This window comes from Micropterus dolomieu, linkage group LG16, assembly GCF_021292245.1.
Source record: "Micropterus dolomieu isolate WLL.071019.BEF.003 ecotype Adirondacks linkage group LG16, ASM2129224v1, whole genome shotgun sequence".
In the NCBI taxonomy this organism is placed as follows: domain Eukaryota; kingdom Metazoa; phylum Chordata; class Actinopteri; order Centrarchiformes; family Centrarchidae; genus Micropterus; species Micropterus dolomieu.
In genome coordinates this window covers 15,654,877-15,676,979 of record NC_060165.1, presented here as the reverse complement: position 1 = coordinate 15,676,979, position 22,103 = coordinate 15,654,877, and the positions used below count along the sequence as shown (strand labels likewise).

The window sequence follows — 22,103 nt, the reverse complement described above, 5'->3', positions numbered from 1 at the left end:
CCCTTGGTATTGCCCCTTTGAACTGCTCACTTTTTAAGCCCCCCCCCCCCCCCACCCCGTAAGTTACTGTTATTACACCTGTCAAGCTTTCCCTTTTATCACAACACATTACAGTTTATAACTATAGCAGATTTACCACTCAAAATACGCAGTAACATTTGGAGTAAACCAAAACAGGCTTCTCATTTTTAGCCCACGCTGATTTTATCAGCTGTAGCTACAGAGCTTGCATAAGCTAATGCTAACATAAAAAAAAAATCTGTGAATTTGCTAAAATCTCCATCTCCAGCTGATCGGAACAATTCTAAAAATCACTTTGTGCGTGTCCAAGGCAAAATTATCCTTACCATCTGATACTCTATGTTGAAAACATGGAAATAAAGGAGCAGCATTGTTTGTGTATTTGAGGGTAGAGTTTGTGTGCCCTAGTATTTATGAAAATATTATAGATAATATGTTATTCCTTTAACATAGTTGGGTAGTTTGCATGCTTACCACTTGCTAACTATAAAAAAACCCCTAGGCTACTCGGGCAAGCAACACAGTTATAATTCAATCCTGCAGAGTACTGCTTGTATAAGAGCCCCATACACACCGCTTCTAAATTTCATGTTTTTAAAACATGGAAAAACATGTTTGCTGTTCTGGAAACTAATTCACACTATAAATCCACAACAGTATCCATTTCTAAATAAAACCCAAGGAGAAAATAGATTATGCAATTGCAAAATAATGTTTTATTTTATGTCTATAAACCTGAACATTTTAAGAAATGGCAGGTGAAGAAATCACCAACACTAAACTGCATCTGGCCTCCAGCTCTCAGTCCCAATCATCTCTCATTTAATGTTTTCTAGAATAGAATCTGATATTAAAACTAGTTTTTGTCTGTCACTTGCAAGCTTTGGACTTGTGAGTGTGCAAGAAATTTTCTTATCTTATGTTTTCCTGTCCATCAAAACTTACTGCAGGACAACATTTGATACAAAGCCTGCAAATCCAAATGTTCTGTTTGGCATGGCGAGCTTGACTAACATTGCCAATAGGTCATACTTTATGTGAACTCCAAACACAGTGAAGGCCAGGTCATAAAAAAGAGTTGACATATTTTGTCCACATTTGGGCTTGACCACAGCCAATAACTGGTATATTTAAAAAAAAAAAAAAAAAAAGAAAAAAAAATAGAATAAGATGCAGTTCACATGACCCGGGCGCTAACATCATCTCAGCAATTACAACAGCACATACGATCTGACCTAGAGTCAGCGCTCAGCAACCACTGCAGCCTACTGTGTCTGGATCATGAGCTATTGTTTCTAGTGTGGCAGCTGCTGCATGCTTGTCTGGCACCTCATTCACTGCTAACTGGCTCCACGTGTGTAAAAGGACAGGTCCAGATACATTACATGCACTTTTTGCACAGACACACTCTGAGGTCCACATATACGGGCGTAAATGCACACCTTGCCACACGCCACAGACAGACACATGTGCACACACACACTCACTAATCCCCTGGCTTTAGTGGCACAGCGGGAGTGTGGTGGTCTTGTGTGACTTTATTAACTGGGGTGGGGCAGGGAGAGGTGAGATGGTAAGGGGAGGGAAGGAGGGAGGGGGAGAGAGAAGACAGAATAGAGGGATGGGGGGGAGGAGTCCCACCAGGTGCTAATAGATTTCCTGCAGATTTGAAATGTTTGCTTGCGCTGGTCCCCCGGAATGGAGTCAGGTTTCATCTGTGGCAAATTACCTGGACCGAGGATTGACCTCCCTTCAACACACACCCCAGACACACGCCTGCAACAAGACGCACTTACCAAGTGGGACAGACGTGTGCACACACCCACTGTTATGCCTACATGGCACAAACATACATCCCCACTGGTGGAATGCCTTCACAAACTCAAATTCATTTTCTCTCTTTAAAGCAATTGTCCCATTTTGGGAAATACACTTATTTGCTTTTGTTCAGTTAGATGACAGGTCATGTTTGGGGTTAAAATCACAACTAGCTTAGCATAAAGACTGGAAACAAGGGAAAACAGCTAGCCTGGCTCTGTCCAAAGTTGAAAAATACACCAAACTATGTTGTGCTCCTTTTGTTGAAAGAAATAGAAATGAATGTAAATGTAAATGCTCCGTACTTGTATAGCGCCTTTCTAGTCTTTTCGACCACTCAAAGCGCTTTTACACTACATCTGCATTCACCAGTCACACACATTCATACACTGAGCCTAAGTGCTCAAACGGAAACTAACATTCACACTCATTCATACACTGGCGGAATAGCCGCCAGGGGCAAATCGGGGTTCAGTATCTTGCCCAAGGACACTTCGACACACAACCAGGGGGAGCCAGGGATCGAACCGACCTTCCGATTAACAGCCAACCCGCTCTACCTCCTGAGCCACAGCCGCCCCTATGATGAAATGAACAAGAACAAGAATGTGGTTTAAAAGGGGAAATCGATTCTGGAGCAATTTCTTAGCAAACAGCTGGGTGTGTTGACTGAGGTCAGTATCCCAGAGTCTTGCCATCAACAGTTGCCAGTTTTATTACTTTCCAGCTAGCACAGAGACCAAAACCAAACCTGACCTAGTCAAAAGCTGCTCAGAAGTACTGGAACGGAGATACCATAATAGCCTGCAATACGTAACCCTCTAAAATCATATGTGCAGGTTAAAAACACTAACTAAAATACATCTTGTAAAACTATGGTAGGCAGTATAGGTAAAAGGTAGGTGTATTTTTTCACTTTGGGCAGAGCTACCCTATCTTTTCCCCCTATATGTTGAAGGAATAAATTGTTCAAAATTTTGGGAATCACTTCTTTACTTTTTACAGTGAGTTAGATGAGAACACCAGTACCATTCTCATGTCTGTAGGATACATATGAAGCTACACCCAGCAGTTGATTAGCTTAGCTTAGCATAAAGACTAGAAAAAGGGGGAAACAGCAAGCCCAGCTCTGTCCAAAGGTAGCAACCTACCATCACCTCTGAAGCTCACTTGTTAACATGGTATATATCTTGTTTGGTAAATCTATACACAAAGCAAAGTGTAATAATGACAAATGGTGGTTTAAATGTTGATCTTAATTCCTATTTCCATTTTTTATGCTAATCAGCTGCTAGCTGTAGCTTCATATTTATCTTACAGAGCGTGGTATCACTGTTTTCATGTAACCCTGAGCAAGAAAGCAAATTTAACTTATTTCCCAAAACGTCTTACTATTTTTTTAAGGCAGGTAACATCCGGACAACACAAGATCAGTACTAACGTTTTTAATCTAACTCTCAGAAAGAAAGCAAAAAGACGTACATCGCAAAATCTTGGACTGTTCCTTTAACTCTTTCACCCACTTCCACTGAACTAATTAAGCATTAGCACACATTTGCACTTACTCAGCGTGCCATTATCCCTGTGCCACACACACACACACAGGTCCACCACACGCCAACCCTTTGATAGTTGTGGTGGGAGAGGTGCTGCACCTGTTTGCATGCTTGTAATTTGTCCTGCATGTGTGTGTATGTGGGTGGTGTTTCTTTGCACGAGTGAGATGAGGGTTTGTAAATGAGTCACTTTTGTTCAGGAAAGTAATGTGTGTAGTGTTATATTTATAAGGATTTAAAAGTTTGTTTATCATTGTATGGCCCTATTTTGAATGTATGCATATATGTGTGTATGGGCTTGTAAGAATTGTGAGATACAGCTGTAGGTTAATTTAGCCACGGTAGATGAGGCTTCGCGTGTCAGCAGGTCTTTAAAAGAGTACATTTTCAGTGTGTGCCAGGCCTTGGCACTTAATCACATTATTACACGTGGACGAAATGCTGACTGTCCTGATCAGACACCTGGCGGTTGCAGCAGAGGAAATAACTCACACTGCCCCAGAGTCAAAGATGTCTGCCTGACTTCATATCTGTAATTGACTTGTATCAGATCTATCTGATGTGTATGCCTCTGTAAGACTCATGGGAACTGTTTGTCTGGCAGCGTTAGTCAGTGTTTGTGACTCTAAGCATGAATATTGTTTGGTCTCACGGCAAAGTAAGGCAATCAGCCAGTCAGTGGGGCAGATCAAAATCTGCCAGAAGAGAAGGGAAAAACAGTCATGGCAGCATCACTGCTTTGTCAACAGCTTACTCTTAACAGAGTAATGATATTTCCTTTAACACTTGGTTCATCCAACTTACAAAAAACCAAACATTTTCTTGATATGTAGCCTTGCATGTAGTTCTGGTGTTATTTGTCTGATTTCTGCCCCCACACCAAAACAATGCAGATGAAATTAATTTTGTTTGTGGTTTTAATAATCTTCATCTTAATTTGAAATTCATAGGTACAGACAAACTTTATCACTTAATGTGGTATTTTGTATACTTTTTATGTTGAAGCCAATAAACTAAACTTTCAGAAACAGTGTCCCTGTTGCTCTGTATAAGTCAGACCTTTTTGTGACCACTTTAAATTGGAACTACTTACAACCAAAGAAATAGTCCCTATGAAAACTGTTCACTATTCTGTGGATTATCCAGATTAATATGGATATTGTTTCTGGACATTTTGCAGTTGAATTTTCTACATATGTAAAAATGATTAGATCTTGAACTATGTCTTGGCCTTCGCTGGTTGCTTGGCATCCATTCTGTGACAAGTAAATACTTATTTCCCAAAATGTTGAATTACTCCTTTAAACTTCTGTGTGACAGGTTTCCAAATTACAACATTGTCACTGAATCAGTAAAAGTCTCTTTAACAGTTTAAGAGTAGCTGAAATATTTTTTACCCTTTCCTGTCCGGGCATCATCATTTAAAGACAAAGTTTTGACAGCTTGTTTATTTTTAACCTCTGGTCTGTCTGCAAATCTCTGTAAGTGCTTCTCTTTTCTCCTTTGCCATCCTCTCCCCTGAGATAAGAATCACTCAAGGACAGCTGGTGATTCAAAAACCACATCAAACCTCTGGTACTGGTCACTGCACGGCCCAGTGAGGGAACGCGTCCCACATCTGCCCTGGGTATTTTTCCTGTTTTCACGATACAGCCCGGCCCTGTGTTTTAACTTCACTTTCCGTGGAAAAGAACAAAATGAACATGAAAAGCCAGTGCTACCAGACAGCAGAAATTACAACAAAGTGAATGCATAAATGACCAGCAGATGAGTCACAAAGTAACGGAGCTCCCAACAGGGATCCAAAGTGGTGCAGAGACCGGAGCAGGTGAAGGAAATTTGGAATTCAAGCTGTTTTGGAAAGACGAAGGAAAAGGCTTTGACTTTGCCAAGGCAACTGTAGAAACCTCCTGTGTTCTTAAAGCTTCTTTCCGAGCTTTCAAGTGGTTCAAGTTGCCATGTAAATTGATTTCGCCAATTTTCTGAGTAACTGTATAATAGCGTTGTTTGTATACACAAGAATTATTCTGAAGTTGATTATGCAGTCATGTACGCCATCAATATCACTATCATGCAGAGCACTTTTGTTTATATGGAAAAGAGACACCCCTCTTTATTTCTGTTACTTCAATGTTGTGATATTTTTACTCCAGACTTTGAGTAGACATTGCACCACAGTGTCCCCTTCCTGTGGTATCTCTTTTGTAATGATTCACATTCAAATGTAATGCGACACATTCATCAAATGAGGTGACTCACCTTCCAGAGTGAGCATGTGTGGTCCCCAGGCAATCACAAGTTGACCAGGAGTGAACCCCAGAGCACAGTGTTGAGATGGGCCCAGGATTGCTCTGCTGGGTTACACCTGGATTCCAGAAGAGCCGTTCAATAGTACAACATGTACCAGATACGCTGAGTAACATTTAAAAAAACAAAAATGTTATGGGTGGTGTGGGGACAGAGAGGACCCAAACGCAGCACTTGGAGCTAAGGAGGTTTATTGAGGGAAAAGGGGGTTGAGGGACTGGAGGGAGAGGTGGATGCCGGGGAAACACTAGCACAGGGAAACCGACGGGACTGGGACCAGGGAGCCGGGGAACACTGGGGCCGAGGAAGTGGGGAGGCAAGGAATGACTGGGAGGACGCCGTGAGGGAAGTCCAACGAGGAGGGGACCGGAGGAAGAGCCCAGCCGACTGGACGGAGGACGAGTGAACCTGGGAGGAAAGCAGACAGAAAGACAGGGTTAGTGCGAGGAATAACCGGGGGCTGGAAAACAAAGGTTATTTAAACCTGAGCTTGAGAGGTTGGCACCAGGTTGGGAGCAACAACGATCAAGCAAGAATGATGTGGAGAACCGGGGCTGAAATACAGGCAGGGATGAGGTTGACTACTGGCAGGTGTGCCAGGCTGACGAGGTGGCTGATGAGGTGCAGTTGCGGGTCGTTGGCTGGGCTCAGGAGCAGAGGGAGAGAGAGCACACACAGGGGAGAAAGCACAGGGAGGCAGGCAGGGAACAGAAAACCAAGGAAAAAGCAGAATAACTGATAAAAAGGAGAAAAAAAACCAGGACACTCACCGTCAGCCGGGCTGCCCCACAACACAAAAAGCTACCAAGTGATAAACTCTATAGGGTTGAAAGGTTCCTTCATCAAGAATACAGTTAGGGCCTCAGTATGCTTCAAATAAAGTGTGTCTTGTATTGTTATAACAGTGTATGAAATCCATTTCACAATACATTCATTGCCTTGTTCGTTTGAAGCATATTATAAACTCTTTAGAAGTTAGTCTGGAGATTGTCAGATTTAAATAATGCTCAAGAATTCCTATCTCTGTGATGGTAAAAGCAAAACTAATAAACAGTAATGGGTGCTATGTCAGTGTTACATAAACATAAACTGCACAGTAATCACAAGTATTTCCCTATTCATATATGTTTTCCTGAAACTATAGGATACCTGGAGCTGCATGATGAAAGCATGCCGCACTTTTTCTGTAATCTCCTTCATCGTAATGTAATATCTAAAAAGAACATAAGAGTGTAAGGAGTTGCATGCAGTTGACTTCCCACCCTCAGGGTACAGACTTTCTGATTAAGAGAGGTCCATCCATCCCGCTTATCCTCTAGAGGGTCGCAGGGGGCTGGAGCCAATCCCAGCTGACATTGGGTGAGAGGCGGTGTACAACCACCTCTCACTCAATGTCAGCTCTAAGCAGTGCTGACCACTGCACCACCATGCCTCCACAGAGGTACAGTGAAAATATGTATTCTATAGGGAAGAACAAGATACGCTAAACATTTCAATCTCCGCTTCCCCTGTGCCTTCTTAGAAGTATTGTAAGATATCTATTACAGCAGTTGTGATTGGGTTTTGAGCCTGGGCCAAACAAGTGCCTTTATGAGGTGTTTGAAATTTAAATTAAAAGGCACGAACTTCATTTGGGATCTGGGTAATTAAACACAGGCAGAGCACAAAGTCAAAGTAACAAGGAGATGTGGAGACAAACAAAAACCTCAATAAGCCTTGGTGGTCTAATCTTTGCTTTTTGTTTTCGGTTGAGGTTCTGAATGCTGTTTTGTTCCAACCACAACCCTCAAAGTTGTTCCCAACAAGCATATGCCTACCGGATCCATTGTAGCCTGCATCTGTGCAAAAACAATATTTTCTCAGCGGTTGTCAGCTGGGTTTGTCTGCGGGCACGAAACAGGTTTTGTGTGGGGACAATGTGCTCTTCAGTGATGCAAAACAAGTCATACTGTGGGATGGCTTCCACAGAATAGGAAGGGTGAATGCATAAACCATATCTTCTTCATCTTGCAAGGCCAGGAATGCAAGAGTAAGCATTAGCTTAGAAGACGGAGGGAGAGGTTTTCAGATCGGTACATGCATGTAAATGAAGTGGTGAGCTACAGTATATGACCATTCCTGCTCAAGCATGTGAGATCCCATTTTATTTTTAAGCATTTAAAGGTTCACTCTTGTGCACAAATGACATGTGACACCATCTCTATACTCCTTGGAAAGCCCATTTTAGAAAAACAAATCTGCCGGTGTAATGAGAGGACTGTTAATACTTACAATTACTTACATAATAAACTTTTCATATTTACTCTAGAGGCCGTTTACTTATGGGACTTCAGGCCAGATATCAATCAGTGACAGAGGGACACAAGCCCAGAGACTTAGGATAACAATCAAAAACACAACAGGGGTGACCTCTCAGTGTAAACCCCCTGGGTTATCTTGTTGCCAGACGTGGAATCCAGAGCCCCTGGCAGGAAATCCACCGTGTGCTATTGACATCGCAACTCATCCCTGACAGACAAGGAATAACACTTTTGGAGAGGAAGACACTGGAGGAAAGTCCAAGAAAGACAGGGTGCTGTCACCGGAAAACATGGTCTTAACGTGATGATAAATCTTTTATACAATATTCACTCAAGGAAAGAGAATGCAGTAAAAAACATAGATTACACATGAAATATATGCTATGGTTACAAAACATATAACGGACATGAAGAAATGTATTTCTTTGTTATGATGGTGATAAATCATATTTTGAACTGGTATTCAGTTTCTTCACTGATTCCATCCAATCACACTTTGTTGGTGCTGTTGTAATCCGTTTCTGTCACAGTCTTTAAAATATGTAATTTCATATTATTGGTCTCTGTATAGTCATTTAACAGCTGTGCTACCAACAATAAAGGCCATTTCTTATTAAAACTAAATACTAAAGACATTGTAATTGGTCTCATTTAAAATGTCCCCAAGCACCTAAAGGATTTTGGTTTTTCTTCATGGAACTAGAAGCATACCATACAGAACTGGGGTTAGTATTTAACGTCCATAATAAAGAGTAAAATGAGCCCGTAGTTTGTCTTTGGGGGGCAGTGAGGAATAGTGGCTCTAGAACCTGGGCTTCAGCACAGCTGGTTTCAGGTTCAAGTGTAAAGCAGACTGTGCTAACGAGCAAGTCACTTACCATTTGATCAACATGCAATAGGGAAAACAGGAATTACTGAAAATTTATGACCAGAGAACATTACAGGTCATTGTTAATGGACGTGTCCTTGAGCCAAATTCAATGTTGTAGAGAGATGTGGCTGGACCTACGCTTCCACCGTTTCTTTTCCTGGACAGTGTTGATTTTGGCTGGACGTCAGTTTCTGATGTTGGCTAGACACTGGGAGAGCAGACTCAGGGTGCTTCCTTCTCATTCTCACACACATTTGGATGGGAAATGTGTGTTGGCAATATGACAAAAGTTAGTAACAGAAATCTGATCCACGGTGGAAAAAAACAGAGATATTCTGCAAGAAAAGGACATCAGCCAGAACTCTCAACGCAATGCAACAGATAGTAATCATAAATTTTTATTCTGAATATACCTTATTTGCACATGAATAAACACGTTTTTTCCTCCCCCAGATTATAAACATTGTTCTTTTTTGAGAACAACATCACTTTTGTACAAATTTTTACATGACTGATTCGGGAGAATCAAGTTCCACTAAATTGTAACATATTAAAGCACAATCGAGGGAGACTGACAAAGAGGCCCACCAAGACCCTCCCAAAGCGGAGTCGGTGAGGGGACGACTTGGTGGACGCTTCCACCCACCCTGCCTTAAAAAACCAAAGGCAGAAAAAGATTGACTGACAGGGCCGCCCATCATCCACAAAAAGAGTGGCAGGTAACAGACACAAAACACACATATTAAGCAATCCTCAAGATTCCAGAAATAAAAAGGCCAACCCACACGATCCAAAAAGAGAGCACCAACAGAATCAAAAACACTTCATATCACATCGAGAGTATATTATTCCTGAGGTGACAGCATCTGATTTTAGCACTTAAAAGTAGAATGGAACATCTGGACGAGTATGGAGCTCATGTTCATTCTCCAATGTTTTCACTGCATTTCAAAAAGAATCCACTTGGAGCATTTTAAGTAGTGTTTATTTTCACTCATTTCATGTCTGTACGTCTCTCAGTGACTTAAAGACCATATGCAGTGTTTGGGCAAGTATAGATTATTAACTACAATTCAAGTATATTGTATAGACTTTACCGTTGACCATTTCCAATTTTCCCCATATTTGAAGGTGCTTTTTATTACTTTTCAGGCAGCTATTGGTTCCTATTAATTTCTGTGCAGTTTAAAAATCAGTTTTAAGACTCTTCAAACTTGCAAGGGAAGATTCAATACAAACATATGAAAACAAATGACTGCATTTGTGTGAGGCTGTACTCAGGTTCTGTGGTGCTTTTGAGCTAAATGCTCAGTGACAGTGCTAACATGCTGATGTTAAGCAGATAATGATTAGCATGTTCTCCGTCATAGTTTAGCGCGTTAAAGCGTGCCCCCCCTTTTCTTTTTTTAACACAAATTTCAGTCCAATTGCTGTTGAGAGTTTTTACTCAAAGCAACAACTGTGAACCTCACGGTGGCGCTAGAGTGCAAGTCAGGGGTCCAAAGAAATCAGGACTCATCATTTTGGAACCATGAATGTCTGTACACAATTTCATGACTAACCATTTCGTAGTTGTTGAGTCTGGACCAAAGATGATCAACTGATAGGCTGACATTGCCATCCGCTAGCGTGGCTGAAAATCTATAACATGGCTTGCAAAATAATCGGCAGTGATGTAAAGTATTCATGATTTGTAGTCATTAGTCTAAAACTTGCTAAATCACTGGTATGGTCCTTGAATAATAGTGTCTCATGCATGGCTTGAACCATTCATGACGGATTGAGTAGTGCATTCAAGCATCACGCTGGCCAATCAGGTTCCCTTTCCCCAGCGTGGAGCCAAATGCTGTCCCCCCAAGAGAAAGGCAGTAATAGCTGATCATACCTTATCATATCATGAAAAAACGCCTGACACTCAGAATATTATGCTTTCCAACATTACACACTAAAGCAGAAGCACACCGGATATGTTTTTTTTTTTAAAAATCAACTTGTCAGCCACTACCATGCAGCACAAGGAAACAATTTGAGACTTACATCTTGCCTTGGTAAATTGCATAAATATTATATTAAGATAATAGGTTTATCCACAAGGGACAAACAAGCCCTCCTTGATCTGTCTTGGAGGAATGGTTATAATACATAAACTGACATTATTCTGTATGATGTCACAGCAGTTATTTAACTAAAACAATTATGAAGAGGATGAGAGACAAATTTTAATGTCAGTTTAGTTTCTGTGGTTTTCATTTCCCGACAGAATTAAATAGTTTCCTGCAAACATGCATCAGTGTTTATATATTAGACTCTTATAAAAAGATGCACTCCTTGGTTTTTTTTTAGTGGTGTACATAACTTCCCCAAAATCCCCAAATTACCTTCTCTGTTGATGTTTTAAATTTGAAATAGATGAAACTGAAAATGTTAGTGAGTTGGAAGGAGATTTGGTAATTTGGTGTATCCTTACAATATCTGGTACCAGTAAACAGTTGGTTACTGTTTTGGCAGGTTTCTGCCTTCTCACTGAACTAATGAGGTATCACACATAACCTACACATGAATAATTTTAACCTATGATTTTGACCTTAAACCAGCAGACACCTAAATAATGCTTAAAGTGTGGGATTACTCATTGACAGCAGTGCCAAACAAACCGTCAAGTGCAGCTGGTTTCAGCAGAAATGTTATTTTAAAGATTTAAAGCTTGTTTATTGCAACAATCACAGCCACATTTTCAGCCTGACATTTTATTTCCTGACAAATTGAATTACTGTCTTTTATTCCTCAATATTGTGCAAATACATAAATTAACCACAACAACACAGAATGTCCTTTTTTACATATTGTGTCTTTAGGATGGATTTATATTTTAATTAATATATAAGTTAATTAGTCTTAGCATTTACTCTAATCTTGGCTGACATAATTAGTACTGCGATGACATTATGTGGGTTTAGGAGTCAGAATTTGGTCCTGCGAAATGTGTTAGTATTTATTATTTTATTATTTGGCTGATTAGTGCATTCCTTAACACATCTGACTATTAACTGTTCTGTTCTGCGCTCTTGCAAACAAGTAGACACTATTTTAATAAAACCATCTACAGAAAATCATCTGTAAGTTTACGTTAGTTATGTTTAATGCATTTAACCAATGGAAAAGAAGGCACACAAAATGAAACAAGATGAATACAACAATACAGCAGTAGATAGGACCATAAGCAGAGACTGGCTGCAGTGATTTCTGCTGCAAATTATATCATTCCACAGTATAATAAACTGCAAGAGGAAACCTCACTACTACACAGAGACAGAGGCTGTCAGGAGACCAGACTTAAAGACACATAACAGCTGCACTTTGAACTGCAGTGCAGATAGTAGTCATTTAATTTAAAAGTGACAGCAGTGAATACAAATTTTCCTGTTTTGTTGACCAAAATGTCAATTACAAACTCTTATATTCCCCTCATTTATTTTCTTTAGTGGTGGCGATAAAACAAACAGTAGCATACTGCCCTGACACTTGATTCAAATAACCAATAGAAAGAAAAACAAATAAATACAACACTTCCATTCAGTAGCCACAGCCTAAGGAAGCTAAAGGGTTCATCTGAGTCATACAGTTCACATGGCACTAGAGATTTTGTCCAGTGAGCATGCATAGGACACCAGCCAGGCTCACCCTGACTGATTAATGCGCACTATGGCAACAAAGTTTTCATTGGAGCAATCCAACATCAAGGCGGGAAATCCAGATAATTTACCACTCTTGATCAGGACTGATGGTTAGATGATCAGCTACAAAGTTAAAATCCGTACACTCAGAAGCAGGCGCTCTGTGGCAGTTGAAAGGTTGGTTTCTGTGCATAAACATAACAATGAACATGATTTCTGCACTGCAAATACAGTATCTACATGAAAGAACACTGGGGCGAAAGTGAAGACGATGCATCTTGTGAACCCTTAGAAACACTGTGAAAATGCTCTGGGTAGTGCTATCTCAGTATCAGACTGTTATTATTATCAGCAGTCCAATGGAGGCAAATGGAGGGCACAAGCTTGTGATCTAAAAATTTGGCATCTGTTACTGCAATCTTAGCCGAATTCTCAACCACAAAACAATAAATACCTAATAACTAGCCACTGCAAATCAATTCAAAATAAACTGTACGCTTGCAAAGGGCAGCGCTGTTTCTGGCAGTGGTGAATAAAACTTCAACATCTTCAATAAATAGTCCCCCCCCCTATGTTGATTTAATTCCCCTTGAAACTATAAGGCAGTCCAATCTCTTTCATCAATGACATCAAGCCAGGGAAAGTTCAGAATTTGCCAATCAAAATCAATCTCTGAATTCTTCTAATCAACTGGCTGAGACCATTGAAGGGATGAAGGATAGGTTTGGATCGAGTTTTAAAACCGATATCTTCCAATATGCATTTCTTTCGTCACTTGTATCCTTGCACCCGGCGAAATCACTTTGAGCAACCCCTGAAAATGAAGGTATCAAAAGAAGAAACTGGCAGGATGTGGGGCTCACAGGTTTTTGTTTGTTACAAGCACTTCTCATCGGGCGATTGTCATTTCGGTGGCAGCATTGCATGCTGGTTGCCATTTTGGAGATAACGGTGTGGGAGAGACGGGGGTGCGATCAGGATGTTTCAGAGGTCATGATGGGACGGCATGGTGTCTGGAGCCAGTCAAAACCCAGAGCAGCGTCAGCTGAAGGGCCACCATTAGCCAAAGTGAGGGGCTCAGGCCGGATGCCCCGCCACAGTCAGGGTCCTCCTCCTGGTACCGAGCAGAGAGGAAAAGAAGTGAAGTTACTGATTGTTACAGCCAACAGATTAAACACTTTTCAACTGACCGTTCACTAAATCCCTACCCTGAACAGCTATTGTCCAAAGATAGCTTAACAACTGTACCTAGACACAGCCAAAGTGTCAATCTCTGGATTTCTCCACATAGAGTGGTGTGCTTGGAGCTATAGTAAGAGCTATTCTCATTTGCTTTCAGAATTCATTTAAACACAAAAGCAAATGTGTAAGAAGTGGATTAAACAATGTGTAAGTCTCTGTAACATAGGCTGCAATCATTAGCATGTCTACATTAGTTCGCAGGGTTGTAGGTTAGATCAAAAAAGACCCATTAATGACTAATGTTCGGCAAAGCAGTTTTTCCAGTATACGGATTCAGTAGAATCAGTTTATTTAAAAGATTTGTTCACTGAATTGCTCAGTGCTTGACGGGAGCTCCGACTGCTGACACCAAAAGGTGTCAACAGGGGCGAGTATATGTGGACATGCTCACTCGCTGTATGTTAGGAAGAGGTGGAAGCCAGTCCTGGAAGCTATCAGAGTTCAGGCTAATGTTTCCTGCTCTATAGGATATTGGAAAATGTACATCCTGCAACTGTTAGTTCTCAATAAAAGAGTTTTTTCTCTTGTAACTGAAAACACACTGAAAATACTCACAACTACGTAAGATAAGTGGCCAAACAGTGTAATGTTACTTACTAACTGTCTGATCTCATGTTTTTTTATCATTCTGTTTTTGACCAATTCTAGGAGTGAACGTTCTATGTTAAAATCTGCCAGCATCATGAAACGGGCTTTTATCTACCTCCATATGAAATCAAGAACCCATTGTTTCAACAACGAAACAAGAATTAGTGGTGAATCTGCCACCTTATCATTGTAAACTGCATATGTGCTATGTGACAACGGCAAGCTTGACAAGTTTGCAAGATAGCGTCTGAAGGGGGTGGGGCTTCGCAAGCAGTCATCTATACAGGGATCAAACAAGAGGTCAGAAAATATAAAAAAGCTTCAAAATGTCATTTTTATACTTGACTGGCAAACCTTTAGCCATTATGTATAACCAAAACTGATCAGAAACTCTCACCCTCTGTATGCTTAGCATCTGGAGAGATATAAGGGAAAAAATGCAAATGAGATGTGAGTGGTCTGTTTTAACTAACGTCTGGCTACATCAGTAATCAGATGTCAGCAGAGATAGACACTGGAGTTTATTGCCCGAGACGGATAATGATAGATGGGGAAAGATACAGAGAGCATGGCTTGTAGTTCAAAGTCAGGTGAGACGGAGAAAATGTTGGCGGCAGACAGAAACGAGAACTGACGGTGGGTTGGAGGGGAGGTGAAGACAGATGGTGGTAGAACATAAGAAAGAGTGACAGGTGAGAAAGATAAGGATAGGAAAAAAAAACACAAAGTAGTGGAACAAATCAGAAACTGTCAGATGTAAGAAGAGGAGTAGAGAAAAGGTGAGACAGAATAGAAACATCAGGAGTAAGAGTGCAAAGACAGTAAGATTGAGTATAAGATAATGAAAATGGTTAATGAAAGAGAAAGAGCTAGTGTTATGGGACTGACCCGAGACAGCACATGAACAGTGGCAGCAGAAACATGAGCAGAGAGGAAGCCAATGGGGAGCCTGCGCTCCTTCGGCACATGGCCTCATCCTAACCATCAACAGCCAATCACAGAGCAGGAAACAGAGAAAACAGAGAGAAAGAGAATCATGCAGCAAAAGGTCCACAGTTAGCAAGAAGTTAGAAACCAAATATGAGCAGAAAAGTCAAGAAAATTAGTTTAGACAGTAGTAGTAGTAGTACAAGACTGATGCATTCATTTGCAAGACAAGAGTGTGAGAGAAAGGGTTGGTGTGTGTGGACGGATGCTTGTGTGTATATGAGTGTGTGAGTGAGCAACACAGTGACGGCATAAGAATTAATTCATAAGACCGACAAACTTTGACACTGGAAAAAGACTATAGAGTGAAAACAAACAGAGCCTTCAAGCACAGAGGTTTCACACGCAACAAGATTCTGTGCTGCTCATAAAAATGTTTGTTTAGCTTAGTTATTCATAGTTGAGTAACAACCGACTGTTTGTCTTTGCGTGGGAAATCTGCGCACATACAGCTTTCGAGGGATTGCAAAAAAAAAAAATGAGGTGACAGATGTGTAAAAGTATTAGTGATGGAAAGGTACCATGGGTAGAATTTCTTCACTGATACATTGTTTCCATATCAGGAGTGCAGCTTAAGGATTTTGGGCTCTGGCCAGTGAGACTAAAAGCTTGAAATCCTGAAATCCTGAAATCCTTCCGTCCCTAAAATGTTGTTGCTACCCCTTGTTTTGTAATGAAATGTCACAACGCATCAGGTAGTTTAATCTGAAATATAAATATAACAGGAATAATAAAAGAATATATGAAAAAAACTCTCCCAGTAACAGCCTCTTTAGAGGTAGGGCTGGATGATATAAATGGAAACATTAATACTTCAGTTAGTTATGATAAATTTTTTAAATAATTCAGTGCACAATATTTCCTTCCTTCATGTCAGCTATGTGTTTGTCCTGATTTATTATGGTCTGACCAGTTTAAGATAGAGTTTTTGGTCGGACTTCTCATTAGATGTCATTGGTTGTTGTAGATATTCTCTGTTTAATGCCACTCTAAACAACATACTAATAGCGGATGAAATTAATACAAGTAATGTGAAAAGACTTGCTCGGAGTAAATTTACACTTTCGGTTCACTCTCACAGCTCCCTTCAAGCAGGTTTCCAGAAGCAGCAGACAGTCGTTTACAGTGAAAACCCTGCCCAGCACTAAACAGTAGACAGACAAAGTTAGCGACTACTGTAAGCTGGTGACTATTGTGTAGCATTTAGCAGCTAAGAAGCAAAATATATCCCTCAGGAGTTAATGAAAACCAAAACAGAGCTAAAGGGAGAGTGAGTATTTGACTCCTATTCGCCAGGGGCCAGATACACGTCACTGTTTGTTACAACTTCACCATCCCTATTTCATAATAAGTCAGTGTTGTGTTTTCAGCTTGACTTCAGACTAATAAAACAGCAATGGTCTCACTGTTCAGCAGTTTGGCAAAATTATCCAACATGAACGCCTACACAGAGCACCCTTTAACAAAAAAACTGTGCAGTTCAAATTGTTCACAGCCAGAAGCAGGTCTTATGAAAGCTACTTACATATTCAGTTTTATCAAAACACAGTTCGGGCCCTTTCCTGAACCGAGGATTGCGAGCCATTTCACAGGGATCAGGGCCATCAGCTGGATGAGTTAAGTCAGGAGCATGAAACTCTTTCTGATTCTGCATTTGTAAAAACAGTCAGACTGTAACTCTGATTAACCTAAGGGAAATTATTAAACATAACATTGTGATTAATGTGGAAAATCACTAGGATATATTATATTATTATCCAAATTAAGCAGATCCAGTTTAATTGTGGATGCATTATTCAAACTTAGAGCAACTTATCTCTTTTTGGATTTCAAGGACATTGCTCAATACCTCAGTGATATGTCATTTTTGCATTGTGTTTTCCAAGAGGTTTAATCTATAATTGACCACAGTCCTGTGTTTGAGAGAACATCATAGATTTGTTTGTTAGCTTTTCAGCAGAAATATCCCACATCTGCCTTACAGACACCCAGTTCAGACACATCTGATTTCTGTCAATTACTGCGGAAATGCACACTCAGTATTTTGGATGTAGAATATAGGATGCGCAAATGAGAGAAACGTGAGCAGTGAGAATTACAAATAACGGAAAACAACCCTTTTACAGAAGCTTGGAGAAAGAACATTCTGTTTTTTTACACAAGTTCCCTTTCAACAGTCTGTTTTTTAAACATCTGCTAATAGCTACATGTCACAATCACGAGTCCATCCACAGTTATCTTGTCAAAAACACACCATTTTTAAACATCTGTTCATTGTATTAAATGTTCATGTTCTGTGCCAGATGATAGCTGCATTAGGTAAAAGGATACACTGCTGTTCATCCTGTATTAATGGCTTGGTGTCACAGAACAAGCAGGTGAGTTTTGCATCAGCAATGACAAAGACCAGGTTTGTCTTGGGCAGCTTTTCAGCATGGTAGGTCCTGGTGGAGGAGTAGACGCACAAGAGACACAGGAGAAGTTGTTGACACATGGGCATGAGTCCAGGAAAGAGGGAGATCAAATTTCACTGAGACATGCAATATTTAACCAGACAGCGATAAAAGGAAGACATCTGATTTTGGTCTGTTACTTTATAGTAGACATTAATTATTCCTCATACATGACTGAGCAACACTACAGAAACCTTGTAATCTTGTAACACAACTCCAAACACAATGGAAAGCACACTGTGGATCGCTCAGTCAACTCTCCTAACTGCTTTTATTCCTAAAGGGACACAAACCTGCTGTACCACCCCACCTCTAAGACCTTTACTGAAACCCACATGTCGCTGGTACACAAATGATTTTCTCTGCTTTTTTATGGCGGTCATTAAAAAGAAACGTGTGTGCGGCTAATGTGCAGGAACGCTGCGTGGCATGCGGGCAGGCACTCCATTAGCCGGCACGAGGGGATCTTAAAATGGCCTACGTACACACACATGTGCGCAGTCACATACACGAACATGCCAAGACGGTGGTCCACACTAGTGACTTGACTTCACCTTCATGGCATGTGAATTTTTACAACCCTCTCTTAGCGCCACCTCTTGGGACTTCATTTGTGTCTCATGGATGCAGTCCCTCCCTGCAGGTCAGGGACCTTAACTATACTCTGTGAGTGCGTATATACACTACATGAAGGAGTGGATATTTTTACCTGGAGCAGTTTCCGCAGTCAATGTCGCCTCTGAAAGACAGGTTGTTGGTCTCAAAGTAGTACTGAGTTTGCTCTGTGATGCAAACCTCTTTATTCATGGCATCTGACACATCATCATCCATCTCGGCTGTGGAAGGAAACATAAGAGCATTCAGGTGTATTCATGTAAACAGACACTTATAAAACATATCTGACACAAGACTGAAATATAAAAACAGTGTAACGTTGTTAAAACTAAGATGCTAGTTCACTAACAAGGACCACGCCAATGTTAGGTTTTATAGTGGTTTATTATGATGAATAGTTATGGAAGGAGGGGTCAAGAGGGGAGGGATGAAGGGTTCGAGAGAAGAGGGATGAAGGGTTCGAGAGAAGAGGGATGAAGGGTTTGAGTGAAGAGGGATGAGGGGGTCGAGAGAAGAGGGATGAAGGGGTCGAGCGAAGAGGGATGAAGGGGTCGAGCGGGTTGTTTAGGGTTTGGTGGCTGGAGCGGCTAGAAACCCGAGGGGTCGAGATTCAGGGTGGGGGCTCGTCTCGATAAGCAGCTTAGTCTTATGAACCCCCCTGTGGTTCCTGTTGTAGAAGAGACAAAATGATTACTAGGCAGAATTATGGATTTTAGCGTGCATGTCTTTCATGGTGGGAGGAAGCCGGAGCGCCCGGGGGACACCCACTCAAAGCGGGGAGAAAATGCGAACTCTGTGCAGAGAGGCCTAGGCTGAGCGAGGTCTACACTCAGACCTTCTGCTGTGAGGCTACAGTGCTGGCCAATGGGCCACCGTGCTGCCCGTTAAAAGAGGTGAACAAGCAGGGTTTGGGTGGGAGGGATGTGGGAACTGAGAAACGGGAGAGAAGGAGGGTTAGATGGCTGATATACGTGAGTGCATGTGACTGGATTTGAGAAGCAGAGGTGGATGGGATGAGTGAAGTATGGGTGGTTGATTGGAGGAATTGAATGAAGCACAGGTGGTAGAATAAGTGAGGGAGGCGTGGTCCTGTTCCTGAACCTCAGTTTACATAACTCCATTAGGTGGTATTTAGGTGCTTTTGCAGTGAGCTAAAGTGAACTGAACAAAACTATAATAACTTAAAGCGGTATAAATTGACGTTTGGCCACTTAGGGTGCAAAACATTACTCATTTGTTGACTTAGCCACTACAACGAGAATAAACCTGCTACTTCATTGTAAATGTAAATCCAGAATGCAACAAGCTACAGCTGGCTGGCTGACTCCTACTGTACATCCAGGTGCACAAGAGCGTACTGGATTTCTCCTTTGGGGGGATCTTGGGACTCTGTGGTGCTTAAAAATCACATACCGTAAATCCCTTTTGCACGTGCGAACAAACAAAAGAATGAGCTGATGAACAAACCAATAAACACCCTGAGCCTGCTTAAAATATTAATAGAATATAATATAATTGTTTACCCAAATTACAATAATGTGTTTTCTCACTAACTCCTAGCAATTCTTAGCTAAGCTTTGATTTTATTTGACCAGATTGTGAGACAAATGACTCTGCAGTCACCCTTCTCAGATATCTCAAAACCTGGGGAAATTAAACCTAGGTTTATTCTGCACAGCTCAAAGCCAGTAGAAGTAAGAAATATAACAAATATTATCATCATCACATGGCGTGTAAAACTACAAACAAAGAAAGACGTGTTAAATTTTTTTTGCGTTGGATCTGTTGGTACCTTTTTTTAATAGCACATTTGTATCCACGCACAAACACAACTCAACATTCGCACGGTCTGGTTCGTGTAAGCAACATCTTGAACATGAAACATGAACATGAAATCCTCTGAAGATGAATGAGCGTTCAACTGTTCCTACGAACAATTTTGCTAACAACTACATATTCTTTGGCATGTGGTGAGTATTGCACTAGAATGTCAAGATAAATAAACAGTTTGAAAATAATGTGTTCAATATCTTTTAAGGCCTTGTCAAAGTAAGTAAAAATAAACATCAATTACCAATTCATTTCCATTATGAGGCCATTTAGGCTGTCCAGAGCTAGCTCAATATTGCACAAAACCGTATTATAACCTCAAAGCACTATTCTTTTCTCTGTCAAACTGACAGGACCTCACCTGCGTCCAGGAAATTGGGGAAAGTGATGGTGACCAGTAACTGTTGCAGTATTGACCTATGAGCAAAAACAAACCCGAAGGATGAAACATGTCTGGATTCATTGGAACATAATCTACAATAAATAATCTGTGTAAATGCTAACGCATCAATAAATCAAGAGAAGATTTTGTGGAATGCTAACTGTCCTGGGAACAATTCAGCTATTAAACAGATGCTATGTCAATTTCAGAGGAACAAATCCTTGCCTGCTTTTCACTGGGATCTGAGTTTAAGGACTTAAAAAACTGTTTTTATGGTGTATATTTTTGTTATTAATCATTTGGAAAAAAATGGGCTAATACCTACCATATTAGAAAAAAGTTCAGAAAAAAGGACTCACCAGGCTGCAGCTGTCGCCCACCATCCTAAATTCAAAATATCTGCAATTGTGGGCTAAGAGAGACAAACAAAATGAGAATTAATATCAGGAAAGGACAAAATCAAGTCTTTAATAGTCTTCCAATAAATCATTTTAAGCTAGTTGAGCCAATCTGAACATCCTGCTTGTGTTTACAGTGGCTGCAGACTGTCCTGTTTTGCCAGGCACCAAGACGGAAAGGTCAAGCCAGACATTTTATTTTCTTCCCTCTCAGAGGAAATTAGAACACAATCCTCCTCAACAGATGCAGGCATAAATATGTAAACAAAGAACCAGTGAGAAAACAAAGCAGCACACGGTTTGAATCAAAGGCCCAACATGCTGCTTTGATTATGGTTAGCATGCGAAGGCCTTGTTCTGGTGAATCACTGCTGTATCCTTTCTCTTCAGTTGATGGCGTGTTGAGTCATCAAGGATTCTTAACCATCCGTGTTAGAGGCATCACTGGCTGTTGACAGTGTCTTTGATCAGAAGATGTCTGCACCTTTCATCTCACCTTGGTCACTCAAGCGTGTTGTACACATTTGTGGCCCAAGTCGGGAAATTACATGTTTTCAATTGTCTATTAATGAGGGGAAGTTTTGCATCTGTAAATACCTACGAATACTTTCATCTCTTTCTTAGGTATCAGCTTATTATGTCTACCTAATGGCAACTGCAAGGACCTTTCAGCATCTACGAGAAATTCATCAGCACCATTTAAATGTCTACAGACAGTTTGCATCATTTCACTGTAAGTTGTACATGTTGAAAGTGATGGAAAACAGTGCCTCTTTTTACATCAATCGGTGTGTTAGCCAAGCACGCTAGACCACCTAATCCTGTTACTGTTACGGCAACTCCCACTCTAACGCTTTCACCATACCCTCTGCTTCCCTTCTCATCTGCTCCGTCCAGATTTATGGTTCCCTGGTGAGTGAAGGCTTGTGTGTGTATGTGTGTGTGCATCTGACCATTTGGAAGTGTGTGAGCAAGCAGCTATGGCTAAAATTGGCTGCATGTGTACTTGAATCTGTCTGTGTGTTCATGCAAGGAAATTAGTAAATGTATATGTATGGATA

At 40.8% G+C, this 22,103-nt stretch overlaps 1 protein-coding gene across 5 annotated transcripts in view; it reads right to left on the bottom strand.

Annotated features, from left to right (window-relative positions):
- Positions 1-11,990: 11,990 nt before the first annotated feature.
- Positions 11,991-22,103, bottom strand: part of cacna2d1a (calcium channel, voltage-dependent, alpha 2/delta subunit 1a) — a 113,450-nt gene continuing 103,337 nt past the window's right edge. For all 5 annotated transcript variants that reach the window (XM_046071957.1, XM_046071953.1, XM_046071954.1 and 2 more), the window contains 6 exons: positions 21,004-21,056; positions 20,624-20,679; positions 18,527-18,653; positions 17,696-17,808; positions 16,890-16,972; positions 11,991-13,661 (listed from right to left, as the gene is read on the bottom strand). In XM_046071957.1, the coding sequence (XP_045927913.1) occupies positions 13,539-13,661; positions 16,890-16,972; positions 17,696-17,808; positions 18,527-18,653; positions 20,624-20,679; positions 21,004-21,056 (555 nt within the window). In that variant the 3' untranslated portion in view covers positions 11,991-13,538. The remainder of the gene's footprint in view (positions 13,662-16,889; positions 16,973-17,695; positions 17,809-18,526; positions 18,654-20,623; positions 20,680-21,003; positions 21,057-22,103) is intronic.